The sequence below is a fragment of the Oncorhynchus clarkii genome, chromosome 31, assembly GCF_045791955.1.
Source record: "Oncorhynchus clarkii lewisi isolate Uvic-CL-2024 chromosome 31, UVic_Ocla_1.0, whole genome shotgun sequence".
NCBI classification, from domain to species: domain Eukaryota; kingdom Metazoa; phylum Chordata; class Actinopteri; order Salmoniformes; family Salmonidae; genus Oncorhynchus; species Oncorhynchus clarkii.
This window is the reverse complement of record NC_092177.1, coordinates 7,659,659-7,679,422: the sequence shown is the minus strand read 5'-3', so window position 1 is coordinate 7,679,422 and position 19,764 is coordinate 7,659,659. Positions and strand designations below refer to the sequence as shown.

Genomic DNA, 19,764 nt, shown 5'->3' with positions numbered 1-19,764 from the left:
GTCGCTGGAAAGCTTGTGTCTGGGTTTCCCTTTGTAATCTGTGATAGTTTTCAAGCCCTGCCACATCTGTGGAGTGTCAGAGCTGGTGTCGTAGGATTCGATCTTAGTCTTGTATTGACACACTTGCTTGTTTGTTAGCTCGTCAGCAGTCATATCTGGGTTTCTTATAGATGTCTGGATTAATATCCCGCTCCTTGAAAGTGGCAGCTTTAGCTCATTGCGGATGTTGCCTGTAAATTCATGGCTTCTGACTGGGGTACATAGTCACTGCACCTGTACATAGCCCATCTGTAAATAGCCCATCCAACTACCTCATCCCCCCTACTGTTATTTTATTCATTTTGCTCCTTTGCGCCCCAGTATCTCTACTTGCACATCTATCACTCCAGTGTTTTAATTGCTATATGGAGTTATTCTGCCACTATGGCCTATTTATTGCCTTTACCTCCCTTATCCTACCTCACTTTCACACTTTTTCTATTGTGTTATTGACTGTACGTTTTTTTATTCCATGTGTTGTCTTTGTCGCACTGCTTTGCTTTATCTTGGCCAGGTCGCAGTTGTAAATGAGAACTTGTTCTCAACTAGCCTACCTGGTTAAATAAAGGTGAAATAAATAAATTAACTGTGGGGGTGACATCGTCGATGCACTTTTTAATGAAAGTGTGGTAAACTCCTCCTCACTGTTATCAGATGAATCCCAGAACATATTCCAGTCTGCTAGCGAAACAGTCCTATGGCTTAGCGTCTGCTTCATCAGACCACGATGTACGATTATGATGATTTTTATTTACGACATATTTCTTTACAAACCGCTCATGGGCAATTCCATAGAAACAGAGTGATTCTGAGACTCCGATTTTTCACTTTAAAATGTCAAACAAAGAGAAATGATTGCAAAGTTAACCGAACCACACAACTCTATGAACAATGACTGCTTTTGATAATTTCCACAGAAAATTATACAAAAACACATTTTATTTGTAATTTAAAATAGTTTATATTAGTTTTTTTTATTTTATGCACTTTGAGATTGTCCTGTATAATGAAAAGCGCGTTACAAATGTAGTAAATTATTATTTACTTGGAGAACAGTGCGGATACGAAGTTAGGGAACAGAATTATGGCACAAACTCATATTCTGTTACCAAACTTTGCATATGCACTGTTCTTCAAATAAATGTTTTAGTAAAATGTTCTACGGAAATTGTATAAAGTAGTCCTTGTGCATAGAGTTGTATGGTTGCAATTATTGTTTTTTGTTCGAAATACATTTTTACGTGAGACATCTGAGTCTCAGCATCACTCTTTAAAAAAAAAAAATTAAACGTGGAATAGCTCTCATTTGAAGAAGACTGTGACAAAGTGTAAAAAAAGAAGAGAGTAAAAATCGGTCATTTCGCGGAGGGATATGCGCTCCGCCTCCCAGGCGTGACGCCAGGACGGAGGAGTCGGGAAACAAGTCGGAAATTAAAAAACACAACTCCATGTCGGACTGCTTTAAATAGAGAGAAATTAATAAGGAAGCGACCAGCCTGACTCAATTATTCAAAGGTATGCGAAGGATAAACTATAGTTTTATCTACTAGATAAGCATGTTTCCAATAGGAAATGACCAAGTTTTTAATCAGTGAAGTTAGGCTTGGGTAGTTTTTCAGGAGGGGGGGTTGTTGTAGCTAGCCAGTTAGCTAGAGAAGGGATTGCAAAAGTTATCTGGAGAGGGGAAGAGGTAGCTAGCTAGACTTCGAGTGGGATAAAATTAACATCAGCCATGTAAAACCACACGAATAACGTTTTGATTGTAAACATCAATTCGGTTCAACAACGATAACCCAACAGGCTAGTTAATGAACATGTAGCTTGTTGAGCAAGCTAACGCTACTTGGCTAAGCGTAGCTGAACAAAACGTAGTTAGCTAAGTTCACGTTAGCGAAATTGGATGAGTTTTTATTTTATATATTTTCCACTCTTCATAGCCATAACTAATCACAGCTACATACATAATTTATAGATATCTCACACAAAATGCATAGCTAGCTAACTATGTGTATAAACATCAAGTGGAATTTTAGGTGCCTATGCTTTCGAGTTAAGTTGGGATAGGCATGTCATGTTGTGTACCTTGGAAGTTAAATTTGTCACGTTGTTCAGTGTAACTAGTTACGTTTACAAAGTTGTTTTATATGGGCATCGGGACATGGCTTTTGTGCTGGTTTCAAGCTTCAGTTGTGATTATGGGTCAAGTAAGTTCGTTTTTGATTTATCATCCTGCAGTGAAGATGTCAGTGTGGGTTTCTGGTGTCAAATGATCATCCATTTGGCAATTAGGCAATAATCCTCTTTGAGTATCACCTTGGATGGGGAGACATCTCATGTTTAGTTACCTGAATCATCCTTTGTCTTCTCCATTTTTCACTTTTACCCTGTAGCCAGAGCATGCCATGTCAGAATTGTCTCAACATGCACACTGTTTGTTGCTTCCTGACCCTGCTTTACAGGACAGCCAGGCAGGAAAATACTGAGGTGTGATGTGATCAGTTGCTGGACTCTGGGGATCTGTGCACGTTTCCTGTCATTAAAGTTATTGTATCGCTGTCATCGGTCACATGGCATTACATCCTCACAGAAACCAGCATATTATTTGGTCAGGCTGTGTCTAGAGAGCTTGCTTGTCCATATCTTCATGGATGAAACAGGCCTACGTGCATCTTTAGAGTCAGTAAATGGCCTACCTAGTCTCTTCTACATTTCTGTTTTCCTTGAATGCCCTGTCATCTCACTTAATCGTGACACATGCAAAGCTAATTTATTTTTCCTGTGGTGACTGAAGTGTAGGGTATATTGTATTGCCTATAGAGCTCAATTAGTGCTTTTTCCCTATCGTACCAATGAAGGGGTAAACTGCCTGGTGCTGTTGAACAGCTGTGTGCCGTAAGGGAGGGATATGATGGGAAAGGATGGGAGAGGAAGCAGCTTTCAGTGACCTCACATCCTCTGCTAGGGCTGTTTTCAACAGCTGTGCGGCCATGCCTGTGTTTGTCGTCTTTCGGTCTCTGTCCACCCAATGTCTGCCTGTCTATCGGCCGGTTTTCCCCTGCCGGTCCACCCAGAAGTCTGTCTACCGGTTTTCCTGTCTGTCTACCCAGAGATCTGTCTGTCCGTCAGGCTGTCAATCCCATCCATACATCGCCCAGATTGGGGCTTTGTGGGGCTGTTGCTTAGATAACTATCTCAAGCATACCAAACTCTTTGGTCTTTTAAAAACCTGCTATATGTGAAATATTGTGTGCTATAGCGTGGTAGATAAATACATGTGACTCTAGATCAGGGTTTTCCAAACATTTTCACTCAAGGGCCCCCTCCCCTCCTCCTGCGTGCTCCAAGTCTATTTCTATGGCAACAAGCACTGTTCATGACACAAACAGTTCACACCCCTCTTGTTGGTTGGGAGAATTTAGCAGGTTTAAAGCTTATTTCCTGCTATTCTACCAATTTAGTCAAGGGGCACAAAGAAAATGTTGCCGTTTTTAAAGCACATTTTCTTGCAATTCTATACAATTCGGTGTATCCATGTGATATTTGAGTGTTGTGATTTTTTTGTCAATCTATGGGCATTTGACAATTTTATAAAGCTCTCTAATGCAATGACTAGCATGACAAAAGGAACAGATTTTTTCAACCTTTATTTAACTAGGCAAGTCAGTTAAGAACAAATTCTTATTTTCAATGACGGTCTAGGAACAGTGGGTTAACTGCCTGTTTAGGGGCAGCTCGGGGATTTGTACTTGCAACCAACGCTCTAACCACTAGGCTACCCTGCCGCCCCATGATGATGCACTACCCAGTTTTGAAATGGCACCTTGTGCATTTTACTATTACGACTTTCAAGAGTAAGTTTCAAGCCAGACTGAGTTCCTTTAAAAAAAAAAATAAGTGGAGATACTGGGGTGCAAAGGAGCAAAAGTTTTTATTTTATTTTATTTTTTACAATATGTGGATGAGGTAGTTGGATGGGCTATGTGCAGTGATCTGTGAGCTGCTCTGACAGCTGATGCTTAAAGTTAGAGGGAGATATAAGGCTTCAGTGATTTTTACAATTGGTTCCAGTCATTGGCAGCAGAGAACTGGAAGGAAAGGCGGCCAAAGAAAGGAATAGTTTTTGGGGTGACCAGTGAAATGTACCTGCTGGAGCGCGTGCTACGGGTGGGTGCTGCTATGGTGAGCTGAGATAAAGCGGGGCTTTACCCAGCAGAGACTTATAGATGACCTGGAGCCAGTGGGTTCGGTGCCGAATATGACGCGAGGGCCAGCCAACGAGGGCATACAGGTCACAGTGGTGGGTAGTATATGGGGCTTTGGTGACAAAACGGATGGCACTGTGATAGACTGCATCCAATTTGCTGAGTAGAGTGTTGGCGATGTCATTTACAAAATAGCCTCAAGTCAAGGATCGGTAGGATAGTCAGTTCAACAAGGGTATGTTTGGCAGCATGAGTGAAGGAGGCTTTATTGCGAAATAGGAAGCCAACTCTAGATTTAATTTTGGATTGGAGATGCTGAATGTGAGTCGAATGAGAGTTTACAGTTTAACCAGACACCTAGGTATTTGTCCACGTATTCTAAGTCAGAATAGTGATGCTAGCCGGGTGGGCGGGTGCGGGAAGCAATCGGTTGAAGAGCATGCATTTAGTTTTGCTTGCATTTAAGAGCAGTTGGAGGCCACGGAAGGAGTGTTGTATGGCATTGAAGCTCGTTTGGAGGTTAGATAGCACAGTGTCCAAGGAAGGGCCAGAAGTATACAGAATGGTGTCGTCTGCGTAGAGGTGGATCAGAGACTCACCAGCAGCAAGAGCGACATCATTGATGTGTACAGAGAAGAGAGTCGGCCTGAGAATTTAACCCTGTGGCACCCCCATAGACAGCCAGAGGCCCGGACAACAGGCCCTCCGATTTGACACACTGAACTCTTATCAGAGAAGTAGTAGTTGGTGAACCAGGCGAGGCAATCATTTTGAGAAACCAAGGCTGAGTCTGCTGATAAGAATGCGGTGATTGACAGAGTCGAAAGCCTTGGCCAGGTCGATGTTTCCGACAATAGGTCTGTTTTCCTAAAGAAGTTAAACACTTTGTTTTTTTCCCTTGCCGCGATACTAAGGTGTCTGGTAATGCTGTTATCGTCCCAGTCCTAGATGTCACCTAACCTGAGGATTCTGTTTTGCAATATATTTCTAACAGCTGCTAATCTTTTTTCCCTACCCAGGTTCTACACTAGACCTTAACCGAGGCGCTGGTCACCACATATGGACTAAACCAGAGACTCAGAGAGAGAGAGAGGGAGAAGAGGAGAGAATAGGTCCTTTTTTTTCCCCCCCTATTTTATATCTGCCTATTGACTAGCTACGTTTGTAAATCCTCTGGGCTGTTGTGTCCCAGAGAGGGGGGATCTCAGCTGGACTTGTTCCCCAAACTGCACTCCCCTCAGTGGGGTTGGTTGTGACCCAGTGCCAGGGTACATCCCACCTCACGGCAGGCTTTCCTTTCCTGAGCAGCTGTGTCCTGCCTGCGTCCTGCCTCTATTTCCTGTCCTTGGTGTGCAAGGCTAAGCCTCCTCTCTCCACCCCCCACCCATCCACCCCCCCAACCACCACACACACACAAACATACTCCCTCCCTGTTGACTGTGATCCAAGAAGATCACCAGTCAATCACCTAACTTTCTGGTAAATTTCTCCCTCACCACAGACAGCAGCACCATGACCTCTATGTCCAGCCTGTTCTCCTTCACCAGTCCAGCTGTGAAGCGTCTGCTGGGGTGGAAGCAGGGGGACGAGGAGGAGAAATGGGCTGAGAAGGCTGTTGACGCTCTGGTCAAGAAACTGAAGAAGAAGAAAGGAGCCATGGAGGACCTGGAGAAAGCCCTCAGCAGCCCAGGACAGCCCAGTGAGTGTCCCTGTCTGTAGTCATCAAATCAAATGTATTTATATAGGCCTTCGTACATCAGCTGATATCTCAAAGTGCTGTACAGAAACCCAGCCTAAAACCCCAAACCGCAAGCAATGCAGGTGTTGAAGCACGTTGGCTAGGAAAAACTCCCTAGAAAGGCCAACACCTAGGAAGAAACCTAGAGAGGAACCAGGCTATGAGGGGTGGCCAGTCCTCTTCTGGCTGTGCCAGGTGGAGATTATAACAGAACATGGCCAAGATGTTCAAATGTTCATAAATGACCAGCATGGTCCAATAATAATAAGGCAGAACAGTTGAAACTGGAGCAACAGCACGGTCAGGTGGACTGGGGACAGCAAGGAGTCATGTCAGGTAGTCCTGAGGCATGGTCCTAGGGCTCAGGTCCTCCAAGAGAGAGAAAGAGAGAATTAGAGAGAGCACACTTAAATTCACACAGGACACCGAATAGGACAGGAGAAGTACTCCAGATATAACAAACTGACCCTAGCCCCCCGACACATAAACTACTGCAGCATAAATACTGGAGGCTAGGAAGATCACATCAGTGACTCAACCCACTCAAGTGACGCACCCCTCCCAGGGACGGTATGAAAGGGCCCCAGTAAGCCAGTGACTCAGCCCCTGTAATAGGGTTAGAGGCAGAGAATCCCAGTGGAGAGAGGGGAACCAGCCAGGCAGAGACAGCAAGGGCGGTTCGTTGCTCCAGAGCCTTTCCGTTCACCTTCCCACTCCTGGGCCAGACTACACTCAACCATATGACCCACTGAAGAGATGAGTCTTCAGTAAAGACTTAAAGGTTGAGACCGAGTTTGCGTCTCTTACATGGGTAGTCAGACCATTCCATAAAAATGGAGCTATAGGAGAAAGCCATAGCTTTTTTTTTGTTTGCTTAGAAATTCTAGGGACAATTAGGAGGCCTGTGTCTTGTGACCGTAGCGTATGTGTAGGTATGTACGGCAGGACCAAATCGAAGAGATGGGTAGGAGCAAGCGCATGTAATGCTTTGTAGGTTTGCAGTAAAACCTTGAAATCAGCCCTTGCCTTGACAGGAAGCCAGTATAGGGAGGCTAGCACTGGAGTAATATGATATTTTTTTTTGGTTCTAGTCAGAATTCTAGCAGCTGTATTTAGCACTAACTGAAGTTTATTTAGTGCTTTATCCGGGTAGCCGGAAAGTAGAGCATTGCAGTAGTCTAACCTAGAAGTGACAAAAGCATGGATTAATTTTTCTGCATCATTTTTGGACAAAGTTTCTTATTTTTGCAATGTTACGTAGATGGAAAAAAGCTGTCCTTGAAATGGTCTTGATATGTTCTTCAAATGAGAGATCAGGGTCCAGAGTAACGCCGAGGTCCTTCAGTTTTATTTGAGACGACTGTACAACCATTAAGATTAATTGTCAGATTCAACAGAATATCTCTTTGTTTCTTGGGACCTAGAACAAGCATCTCTGTTTTGTCCGAGTTTAAAAGTAGAAAGTTTGCAGCCATCCACTTCCTTATGTCTGAAACACATGCTTCTAGCGAGGGCAATTTTGGGGCTTCACCATGTTTCATTGAAATGTACAGCTGTGTGTCATCCGCATAGCAGTGAAAGTTAACATTATGTTTTCGAATGACATCCCCAAGAGGTAAAATATATAGTGAAAACAATAGTGGTCCTAAAGCGGAACCTTGAGGAACACCGAGATTTACAGTTGATTTGTCAGAGAACAAACCATTCAGAGACAAACTGATATCTTTCCGACAGATAAGATCTAAACCAGGCCAGAACTTGTCCGTGTAGACCAATTTGGGTTTCCAATCTCTCCAAAAGAATGTGGTGATCGATGGTATCAAAAGCAGCACTAAGGTCTAGAAGCACGAGGACAGATGCAGAGCCTCGGTCTGATGCCATTAAAAGGTCATTTACCACCTTCACAAGTGCAGTCTCAGTGCTATGATGGGGTCTAAAACCAGACTGAAGCATTTCGTAGAAATTGTTTGTCTTAAGGAAGGCAGTGAGTTGCTGCGCAACAGCCTTTTCTAAAATTTGAGAGGAATGGAAGATTCGATATAGGCCGATAATATTTTTAAAACTTTCTGGGTCAAGGTTTGGCTTTTTCAAGAGAGGCTTTATTACTGCCACTTTTAGTGAGTTTGGTACACATCCGGTGGATAGAGAGCCGTTTATTATGTTCAACATAGGAGGGCCAAGCACAGGAAGCAGCTCTTTCAGTAGTTTAGTTGGAATAGGGTCCAGTATGCAGCTTGAAGGTTTAGAGGCCATGATTATTTTCATCATTGTGTCAAGAGATATAGTACTAAAACACTTGAGCGTCTCTCTTGATCCTAGGTCCTGGCAGAGTTGTGCAGACTCAGGACAACTGAGCTTTGAAGGAATACGCAGATTTAAGGAGGAGTCCGTAATTTGCTTTCTAATAATCATAATCTTTTCCTCAAAGAAGTTCATGAATGTATCACTGCTAAAGTGAAAGTCATCCTCTCTTGGGGAATGCTGCTTTTTAGTTAGCTTTGCGACAGTATCAAAAAGGAATTTCGGATTGTTCTTATTTTCCTCAATTAAGTTAGAAAAATAGGATGATCGAGCAGCAGTAAGGGCTCTTCGGTACTGCACGGTACTGTCTTTCCAAGCTAGTCGGAAGACTTCCAGTTTGGTGTGGCGCCATTTCCGTTCCAATTTTCTGGAAGCTTGCTTCAGAGCTCGGGTATTTTCTGTGTACCAGGGAGCTAGTTTCTTATGAGAAATGTTTTAGGGGTGCAACTGCATCTAGGGTATTGCGCAAGGTAAAATTGAGTTCCTCATTTAGGTGTTTAACTGATTTTTGTCCTCTGGCGTCCTTGGGTAGACAGAGGGAATCTGGAAGGACATCAAGGAATCTTTGTGTTGTCTGTGAATTTATAGCACAACTTTTGATGTTCCTTGGTTGGGGTCTGAGCAGATTATTTGTTGCAATTGCAAACGTCATAAAATGGTGGTCCGATAGTCCAGGGTTATGAGGAAAAACATTAAGATCCACAACATTTATTCCATGGGACAAAACTAGGTCCAGAGTATGACTGTGACAGTGAGTGGGTCCAGAGACATGTTGGACAAAACCCACTGAGTCGATGATGGCTCTCTAGTGTACTGTGTGCAGCATCATACTTGGTCCGGGCCAGGTGTGAGAGAGACACTGTCTCTTTGGATGAGAGAGTCTGCTAGATGACTTCATAGCAGCAATCCTACTTGGTCCAGATATTTTCAAACCTTTCCCTAAAACCCGTCTCTCTCCTGCCCTGCCAGGTAAGTGTGTGACCATCCCTCGGTCTCTGGACGGTCGTCTCCAGGTGTCTCACAGGAAGGGTCTCCCCCACGTTATCTACTGCAGAGTGTGGAGGTGGCCCGACCTACAGTCTCACCACGAGCTCAAGCCTCTGGAGGTGTGTGAATACCCCTTTGGCTCCAAGCAGAAGGAGGTCTGCATTAACCCCTACCACTACAAGAGAGTAGAGAGCCCAGGTACGTAACCACTAGCTTGTAGCTAGTACACACTGGCATCTAAGTCATGTTCGTTCCTACTATAGTATTGATCTGATGCATTGAAAGACCTAGCCTATACGTGATGGCTTTGTGGCTGTTGTGCACGTCCTTCTACAGGGACCGAACATGTACACAGTAAGGAGAATCTGACTTAAGTTACCGTTTAACCAATTGAAATAGAGTACTACATTCTTGACCAGTTAACCAATTGAAGGAGAGTACTGAATCCTTGACTACTTGTACTATTTTTTTTTAAATTTCCAAGAAATATGTCTCAAGGTGATTTTCCTCCAAAACAATATGGGGCCATTCTGGCTGCTACCCTAGAGATGGATGTGTTGTGTCTCGTCTGAGTGACATGATATCTGCTCTTGGATTGGTTAAAACAAAGCTGTCAGTCACATGTCGTGGGAGGAGCAGAGCGCAGTTACAGATGGTCTGATCAGTAGGATCTGCATCATATTAGCATGTTTTTAGAATTAAATTAGGGGGGGGGGGGGGGACAACTGTTATTGACAACATGTAAATCCTTGCAGTGGACATGCACCACAGCCCCCGATGACAACAGGTCATGTGAATATTCCTTTATTAGTGTGTAGTGCCTTTGTTTTCACTGGTTTCAAATTAAATACTAGTGTCCCAAGGTTTTTTACATTTAAAAAAAATGTTTTATGTAAAAAGAGCTTCAAATCAATATGTATATATTTTTTTATTTTTTTAAATCTCTTCTCCACCAGTGCTGCCTCCGGTGTTGGTGCCTCGCCACAGTGAGTTCAACCCCCAACACAGCCTCCTGGTCCAGTTCAGGAACATGACTCACAACGAGCCCCACATGCCCGTGAATGCCACCTTCCCAGAGTCCTTCCAGCAGCACAGCGGGGGCAGCGGCACCTCCTTCCCAATCTCCCCCAACTCCCCCTACCCTCCCTCTCCAGCCTCCAGCGGAGGGGTGGGCACCTACCCCAACTCTCCTGCCAGCTCCGGACCCTCCAGCCCCTTCCAGCTTCCAGGTAGATGTCAGTATTCACTCCTATCCTTTATCATGCACCTATGTGTTTATTGATAGCTGCTTTTACAATATAATAGGCTAACAGCATATGTTATGTATTCACACTGGGTACACGTCACCTGGTCTCACACTGCCTTTGGCCTTATTGATGTACTGTCCACGTCACCTGGTCTCACACTGCCTTTGGCCTCTGATGTACTGTACAAGTCACCTGGTCTCACACTGCCTTTGGCCTCTGATGTACTGTCCACGTCACCTGGTCTCACACTGCCTTTGGTCTCTGATGTACTGTACAAGTCACCTGGTCTCACACTGCCTTTGACCTCTGATGTACTGTACAAGTCACCTGGTCTCACACTGCCTTTGGTCTCTGATGTACTGTACAAGTCACCTGGTCTCACACTGCCTTTGACCTCTGATGTACTGTACAAGTCACCTGGTCTCACACTGCCTTTGGCCTCTGATGTACTGTACAAGTCACCTGGTCTCACACTGCCTTTGACCTCTGATGTACTGTACAAGTCACCTGGTCTCACACTGCCTTTGGCCTCTGATGTACTGTACAAGTCACCTGGTCTCACACTGCCTTTGGTCTCTGATGTACTGTACAAGTCACCTGGTCTCACACTGCCTTTGGCCTCTGATGTACTGTACAAGTCACCTGGTCTCACACTGCCTTTGACCTCTGATGTACTGTCCACGTCACCTGGTCTCACACTGCCTTTGGCCTTTATGTGAAAATGTAAAAGGCAAGTAAGATTGCCATTTAAAATAACCCTTTTTCCCCTCCTTTTTTTCTGATGAAAATGGAATTAGAAATCTGGAGAACAATTTGGTTAGATTTTTCTAACCATTTCTGACATGAACCAGGGTCTTCTGCCAGCCAGGGGGACAGTCTAAAGTGTATACCGACGGTCTGCATCAGGGTGACTGGTGAGCGTCAGTCAGTGCACCCATCTCTGGACACAGCATGGGGTCTGACCCCCAGCTCCTGTTCTGGTGAATATATCCCCAGCCAGTGACGTTTGCTGCTACACTTATCCACAACAGAGACATGGGCCGTTTTAGTCAGGCAGAATGGCAGTGTGGGGAAAGAGGGTTGAATTGCCCCCCAGGTCTGAATCACTGCAGTGCTTTCACGTCGATGCAGTGGTGGAAAATATACTCCATGCTCCTACTTGAGTAAAAGTATTTGGGTTTTAAATATACGTAAGTATCAAAAGTAAAACTACGGATAATTTAACATTCCTCATATTAAGCAAAGCAGAGGGCAGATAACCAGGGTCATACTCAAACACCATTTAAAAACAAATAATTTGTGTTGAGTGAGTCCTCCAGATCAGGCAGATGACCAGGGATGTTCGATTTAGTGTGAGTTGAACCGTTGTTTGTCCTGCTAAGCATTCAAAATGTAACGAGTAATTTTGGGTGTCAGGGAGAATGTACATTTTTCTTTAGAAATGTAATGAAGTAGAAGTTAAATGGTAGTACAGAAACACTGCAGTGCTATCACTTCTGTGTTGAATTGCCCCCCCCCCCCCCCCTGGGTATGAAATACTGCAGTGCTATCACTTCTGTGTTGAATTGCCCCCCCCCCCCCGGGTATGAAATACTGCAGTGCTATCACTTCTGTGTTGAATTGCCCCCCCCCCCCGGGTATGAAATACTGCAGTGCTATCACTTGTGAGTTGAAATGCCCCCCCCCCCCCCCCCCCCGGGTATGAAATACTGCAGTGCTATCACTTCTATGAAGTGGTGTGACGGAAGGAAAAGCAATGTTATTGTTTTTCTGAAATACGAATACATCTCAAGAGAAATCTGGCCACCCTCTAAGCAAGGTGGTAACCTGTAAATGTTTGGTCTGTAGGAAGATTAGCCTTCTCATTAAAAAAAAAACATTACCAATTGTCCCCACCCACGCCCCATTTTTCTCAATTTCTGTCCTCCATAAGTGGTTGTGTAATACAAAACAAATGGGACTGTCCATAGAGCCACACATTAGTGTTCCGTGTGACGGATGTGTGTGAAACCCTACACCTGTTTCCGGGTAGAGAAAGATCCTGTGGTGGTGGCTGGGTTTTCACTCCTCTTGGGAGTTGTCGGCGTGTGTGTGTGTGTGACTGGACGTGCATGCGTTCGACTCCTCCTCTTGTGTATGTGTCCGTCCGCTGTAAGTGTGTGGACAGCCATTTGTCATCTGCAGCAGCTGGTCTCCCTAACTATCCGTCCATTGTGGTCTTCCCTTCCAGCTGATACCCCACCCCCGGCTTACATGCCCCCTGACGAGCAGATGGGACAGGAGGGGTCCATGGAGACCAGCAGCAGCGGGCCCAGGAACATGCCTAGTGGGGGTGAGGAGTTGGAATTGACAGTTTATTTAACATGGGGGGGATTTATTTATTTATTTTTTCTGATCACAGGAATTCCTGCTTTCAGACATTATCCGTCATTCATTGGAACGGATTCATCCTAATTGTCTGCGTCGTCCTGATCACATAGCAGTCAATACAAATTGTAATCGTAACGTTATGACTAACTACAGTTCCCTGAAGGAAGGGGAAACGAGGTACGTCATACTCTTGCGACTTCTGTTGAAGGATCTACAATCACTCATGACAAGGCCAATGAAATCCACGCCTCGCTGGAAGCCCCGCCTTCCACAGGTGATAAGTGGCTCGATTTAATTCTTTCAATTTAATACCGTTCTTCCCCAGAGCCCAGAAATGGGTCTCATGGCCAAACAAGTGTTGTCTCTCGTTTCCCTCCTTCAGGGAACAGTAGTTACAGTCGTAAGGTTTTGTTCTCTTTCAGTCAGTTAACTTCGCTACAACATACCTTGGAGAAATATATGATCTCTCCCCAAGCCGACCCCAACAGATACTAAATGAAACGGCCCATGACAAACCATCCATACCCGACCCAACCAGATGTGGCAGTCTGGGTATTGAGCACACTGAGTGCTCCTTAGTGACCTTTCCCAGTCGTAAGCACACTGGGCTACACTGAAGGGCAGTGATATTCAGGCGATAACCTTGAGGACGTGTGTGTGGTGATGCCCAACTCGTCTCCTATAGTCAACTCTTTAAACAACTACCCGAGACGCTGCCGGACTCCTGGTGGAGTGGGAACACACACCGCTAGGTGACCTTTAACCTTTTGCTACTGTATGACAGGGAAATGGCCCCCACAATCCAGTGGGAGAAACGCTGCTTAAGGAGCGCCCTGCCGCCAGCTGGATTAGCATAACAGACCCCAAAGCTGGTCACAACAGTATGTCTTGGGTCCGTTCAATGTACGTGCTTAAGGCATGCAACCTCCGTTGCTCTTCAGAAGGAGGGCCGTGGAAAAAGAAAATGGCTCAAAGCTAAGAACCTGTAGGACATAGCCGTGACTTTTGTGTCGAAGGCTGCATTTGGACACCTTAGTCTCCCGGGGCGAACTGAGTACAGGAAGGGTGTACGGATAGCATGTAGAGGTCCCCAACTCGTTTATCTGTGGCATGCTAGCTGTTATGCATGCTAGCTGTTATGCGTGCTAGCTGTTATGCGTGCTAGCTGTTATGCGTGCTAGCTGTTATGCGTGCTAGCTGATGTTAGCCATGATAAGGATTCTAAGCTAGGTTAGCTATCTTATTTGACTGCAACACGGTCCGTTTAGAATAACCAAGTGATTAAAAAATATATATACTTATTTATTTTTTTACCGTATACTAAACAAGTGGGCTAACCTAGCAATTTCACCATTAGGAAGCCGGAATAGCTAGCAGTAACTAGCTCGCCTCAGCAAGTTGGCTAAACTGGCTAGCACGCTATGCAACGCTTGTTAGCTAGCTTGGTGTCTACGTAGGACCGGATCAGAGGATGGACCCGGACCCTTCTGGGAGGAGTCAAGCGGTGCTTAACCAAGGCAGGTGGTGGGGGGATACTCACAGAACCTGGTTCCCCTCTCTCTTTGAGTAGCCTCTCATAACCGATGACGGATCTCACAAGATCTGCGACCAGACCAACAACCCAAACCATCCCTCAACCTAGACTCAGCTGAGGTCCGGGCACCCAGGAGAGGAAGTGACTATCGGGAACACCAAGCCCCCTAAAGAATGCTACACGATTGTCAAGAGAACCTGCACCGCGGACTAGTAAGGGAACAGTGCCAGCTGTGCCCTAGTCCCCCGCAACGAACTGATTGGAGCGAGGGCAGCCTGAGCATGCGCCGAGACATACAGTGCCTTCAGAAAGTATTCAGACCACATTTAACATTACAGCCTTATTCTAACATGTATTCAATCTACACACTAGCCCATAATGACAAAGCAAAAACTGTTTAGCTTTTTTTTGTTGTGCTAATTTATACAAATAAACTATACAAATAAACTGAGATCACAGGTATTGACCCTTTACTATGTACCATCTTTGCCATAATCATAAATGAAAGGGAACTCCAATATGGCGGCAACTGGTGAACTTGACAGGGTAGCCTAGTGGTTAGAGTGTAGAGGTGGCAGGTAGCCTAGTGGTTAGAGTGTAGAGGCGACAGGGTAGCCTAGTGGTTAGAGTGTAGAGGCGGCAGGGTAGCCTAGTGGTTAGAGTGTAGAGGCGGCAGGGTAGCCTAGTGGTTAGAGTGTAGAGGCGACAGGGTAGCCTAGTGGTTAAGAGTGTTGGACTAGTAACCGGAAGGTTGCAAGTTCAAACCCCCGAGCTGACAGGGTACAAATCTGTCGTTTTGCCCCTGAACAAGGTAGTTAAAACCACTGTTCCTAGGCCGTCATTGAAAATAAGAATTTGTTCTTAATTGACTTGCCTAGTTAAAACCTCTTACTTCTACCCCCTCCTTTTTTGAAAATTCTGTTAAAAATCGCGCAACTTTTCAGCGTCCTGCTACTCATGCCAGGAATATAGTATATGCATATGATTAGTATGTGTGGATAGAAAACACTCTGAAGTTTATAAAACTGGTTAAATCACGGCTGTGACTATAACAGATCGTGTGTTTCATTGAAAAACGCAAGAAAAACTGCTCTCTGAAAGCAAAAAATAATTTCCATAAGTCACTTCCACCAGTTGTTAAAAGAGAACAGAATTTAATGGGAATCTGCCTGCAATTCATACAAATTCCGCACGATGGCGCCATTGTCCTAATTTTCAATTGAATTAATTGTTGGAAAATCCATCTATCTGACCTCCATTTTCCCAGTCTTCACCCGGATGCAGTTGAGGGAGATATCAGATGGCATTGTTTTTGAAGTGAAGACCTATTGAAGAGACATCGCCCTGTAATCATTTTGATAGATTATAAACGTTTACTAATACCTAAAGTTGGATTACAAAAGGATTTCGAAGTGTTTTGTGAAAGTTTATCGTCGACTTTTTTAATTTTAAAAAATTACGCAGCGTTTAAAAACGATGATTTTTTCTGAATGACACAACTTCCATACAAAGCTATTTTGGGTATATATGGACCGATTTAAACGAAAAAAAGACCCAATAGTGATGTTTATGGGGCATATAGGAGTGCCAAGAAAGAAGCTCGTCTAAGGTAATGAATGTTTTATATTTTATTTCTGCGTTTTGGGTAGCGCCGGCTATCGCAAAATCTGTTGTTTACGTGTCGAGCTGGCATTTTGGGGGGCGCATGCTATCAGATAATAGCTTCTGATGCTTTCGCCGAAAAGCATTTTAAAAATCTGACTTGCTGGCTAGGTTCACAACGAGTGTAGCTTTAATTCAATACCCTGCTTGTGAATTTTGATCAAAGATTGAGTTGTAACGAGTACATTTAGCATTTAGCGTAGCGCATTTGCATTTCCAGGGGCATACTTGGGACGTCTGCGTGTCAAGTATTCTCAAGAAGTTAAATAAAGGTAAAATAAAAAAAAGAAAGACCAGTACCAGGTCATACCAGGAGAGGGCATAAGAACAGTGCATATAAGCCTTGAATTCCTTCCCTTTTAAGAATGAGAATATAATATTTTGAATAACTTAATATAAATACTCCTCTACATGCAGGTGAAAATTGTTCCTGCTACATTAGGCTTTGTCATTTCGGTCGCATTAGCCATCTTACTTATTGCTATAGCCAGGCCAAGCAATTCTAAAGATAACTAATTGTTTGGTTCTCATGTTTCCTAATCACAAACCTCCAGAGGGTGAGCACTCTCTACCACTAAGGGACAGTTTAGTTGGCGCAGCAACGTAAGACTGGCTCGTTTTCCAGTGTGTTTTCAAAATAGCGCGACTCGTTCCTGTTCACACCGAGCTGAATAATTAAAGTAATGAATACGACGAGCCTCACGCTTATTATCACCTGTGCGAGGCTGGGCTCCCAGCGAGGCGTGGATTTCATTGGCCTCGTTAGGTGTAATTGTCGCGAGAGTAGGAACCATGGGCACAACAAATGCACCGCGTCGTTCATGAATTGATCAAATTAAATTGTACATTTTCAAGATTACGCATCCCGTTTCCTTTACAACACAGAAGGACCCCTGTAGATGTGGAGTATGAGAAACCTAGCCACTGGTGCCGTACTGTGTTGAACGACCTCTCCACCTTGTCCCTGTAGATGTGCAGCCAGTGGAGTACGAGGAACCGAGCCACTGGTGCAGTATTGTGTACTATGAGTTGAACAACAGAGTGGGCGAGGCCTACCATGCTTCTTCTACCAGCGTCCTGGTGGACGGCTTCACCGACCCCTCCAACAACAAGAACCGCTTCTGCCTGGGGTTGCTCTCCAACGTCAACCGGAACTCAACCATAGAGAACACACGCCGCCACATCGGCAAAGGTGAGCAGGGCAACACATTGAGATGAAAAGATTTGTTTAAAGTGGATATGAGGTTCAGAGAAAGTGTGGGAAGGAATGGTGAGACACATGCATGATATTCTGTTGAATCATGCATTTCTTCATTTATGGATGTTTTTTTTAAATGTTTTATTACTGTTGGCGCCAGAAATTTAGCTAGGTGTCATTACTCTACTGGTGGAGCTAGAAACACCTAGCATTTAGCTTCTTTTTTTAACTTGCTCTCTCTGTACTGTTGGAGGTGTATGCAGAGTGTCTGAGTGACACCCGTATCTTTGTTCAGAGTTGTAACTCTCGTTCTTTCTCTCCTCAGGGGTCCATCTCTACTACGTGGGAGGTGAGGTGTATGCAGAGTGTCTGAGTGACACCAGTATCTTCGTTCAGAGTCGTAACTGTAACTATCACCACGGTTTCCACCCCACCACGGTGTGTAAGATCCCTAGTGGCTGCAGTCTGAAGATCTTTAACAACCAGGAATTTGCTCAGCTACTGGCCCAGTCTGTGAACCATGGCTTTGAGGCTGTCTACGAACTGACCAAGATGTGCACCATCCGAATGAGCTTTGTAAAGGTGATATACAATTACATTTTGATTTGAACGTTTCTACTAGTTTCAGTACTATGTACAATTCACTGTTTTTTTATCATCTTGGCCATTGATTCAAAAAAAAAGTTTTTGTGGAAATGACAATTAATTTCATTGAGAGCAAATCTGCAGTGTTGAGAATAACATTAGGGCACATTGTAGCATAACATTGTGCAATGGAAAATTAGGATTTCTTATTGGACAATTTGCTGATTCACTCTTTTTCTGACCATTTACTTCCTTTCGTGAATATGACCCAGCTTTATCTCTCTTCCCCCCCACCCCCCCCAACAGGGCTGGGGAGCTGAGTATCACCGACAAGATGTCACCAGCACCCCCTGTTGGATAGAAGTTCATCTTCACGGCCCTCTGCAATGGCTGGATAAAGTGCTGACACAAATGGGCTCTCCTCTCAACCCCATCTCTTCAGTGTCCTAATGGTTACCCCAACAGACCAGACTCTCAAACCCCACATCTCGTCAGTGTACTAATGGTTAACCCCCCCCCCCCCCCCCCAACAGACCAGACTCTCAACCTCCCATCTCTTCGGTGTCCTAATGGTCCCCCCCCCACAGACCAGACTCTCAACCTCCATCTCTTCAATGTCCTTAAGGTGGCGTGCCAGGCTGGGAGATTCTTTCACATTTTTTCCAAACTTAACTTTATAATTTTTTTTGAAATGTTTAATGAGCAAAAGCAGGTCTTCAAAGGCTGAACTGTTTCCACTATCTGACAGCAGAAGGGGTTTTGAACCCAGAGCAGCAGAATTATGTTGAGAACGAGCAGAAGATAGACGTAAATACCGACAGAAGAATATTCAGAGTAGCGGCACAAAATATTGGACAAACTACTGCTCTGAGTCATCACTACCAACCATGTGCTTCTTCTATTGAGAGTAGTAGGACTTGAAAGCATGTACCTTAAATGTTTCTGATTTTGCATAATGATTTTTCTTTCTGTAAGTTTCAGCTAAAAGAAAATGATGTATCACTACTCTGCCTTTACCACAGTCAAACTACTTGTGATTTTACTCTAACTTTCATTTCTTGCCATCTTAAGGTATAGATATCATTATGTTCACTATTAGATCCAGATCTCATAACAAAATGTTAACTTTTTAAAAAAATAGTTTCTATCGCTAGAAGAAAAAAAACAACACTGATTTACTGCCTTAAATAAAGTATGTCTAACTAATAAATATGATATGGTGGATTCATTTACTCAATGCTTTGAACAGGTGACAAGCTAGGAACATCACACTTATCATCAGATAACTTTTACTGATAAGTTTTCAATGTCAACGATGCTTGTCGATTCTCTGTACATATGTTCAAGTGACTCTGTATTAACCATTTTGTGCCCTCTTTAAAAAAAAATTGGGGGGGGAATCCTGTGGAGGCTAGGTATGTTTTGGTGTGTAGGGTACAGTTTCTGGCATTCTGATATATGATCAACTTCATTAGCACAATGTGAACTTGTAATGGGCAACAATGACATTTTATTTAGCTGTTATTTTTGACTGGTTTTGTCCCTGCTTGCCTGTTAGGACAACTTCTATAGAAAAACCTGCATTGGTGTGTACCTTTATGATGCTGAAATGTAAGGGTTGCGCCACTACAATCATTACGGTTAATAAAACCCATCATTTGATTGGTGGTAGGAAGGCAACTTGCCAGATCCCCATAGGTAAATTATTTCTGCTTCATCTATTGGTCCGTGTTTTTTTTGTACCGCATGTCTACTAAAAGATGGGTCTATTAACGGTCACCAGGGTACACAAATCCAATGCCAAAACGCCACCGGGGTACGCCGGTGTGAAAACCCATGCACTCCATTGAGGACCGTTAACTAGCTATTAGCTACAACACTGACACATTCTTCAGGTTGAG

General features: G+C 44.1%; 1 protein-coding gene across 4 annotated transcripts; it reads left to right on the top strand.

Annotated features, from left to right (window-relative positions):
* The first annotated feature begins 1,406 nt into the window (after positions 1–1,406).
* LOC139390923 (mothers against decapentaplegic homolog 5) lies at positions 1,407–19,566 on the top strand. 4 transcript variants are annotated; one of them, XM_071138324.1, is made up of 9 exons: positions 1,407–1,554; positions 5,261–5,353; positions 5,743–5,940; positions 9,250–9,465; positions 10,224–10,496; positions 12,745–12,846; positions 17,051–17,272; positions 17,604–17,860; positions 18,170–19,073. In XM_071138324.1, the coding sequence occupies exons 3-9, from the start codon at positions 5,754–5,756 to the stop codon at positions 18,311–18,313; spliced, it is 1,401 nt and encodes a 466-aa protein (XP_070994425.1). In that variant the 5' UTR covers positions 1,407–1,554; positions 5,261–5,353; positions 5,743–5,753; the 3' UTR covers positions 18,314–19,073. The 4 variants fall into 4 exon arrangements, with proteins under 4 accessions (XP_070994425.1, XP_070994424.1, XP_070994422.1 ...); XM_071138323.1 differs by having other exon boundaries at positions 1,408–1,554; positions 5,261–5,589; XM_071138321.1 differs by having other exon boundaries at positions 1,412–1,554; positions 5,261–5,589; positions 10,224–10,502; positions 18,170–19,566.
* Positions 19,567–19,764: the final 198 nt, after the last annotated feature.

Excerpts from the sequence above, each read along its gene's own strand:
- LOC139390923 (XM_071138321.1), top strand. The coding sequence starts at position 5,754 with ATGACCTCTATGTCCAGCCTGTTCTCCTTCACCAGTCCAGCTGTGAAG. Across the intron at positions 5,941-9,249 it reads CAGCAGCCCAGGACAGCCCA|GTAAGTGTGTGACCATCCCT; the intron begins GTGAGTGTCCCT and ends CTGCCCTGCCAG. Across the intron at positions 17,861-18,169 it reads TCCGAATGAGCTTTGTAAAG|GGCTGGGGAGCTGAGTATCA; the intron begins GTGATATACAAT and ends CCCCCCCAACAG.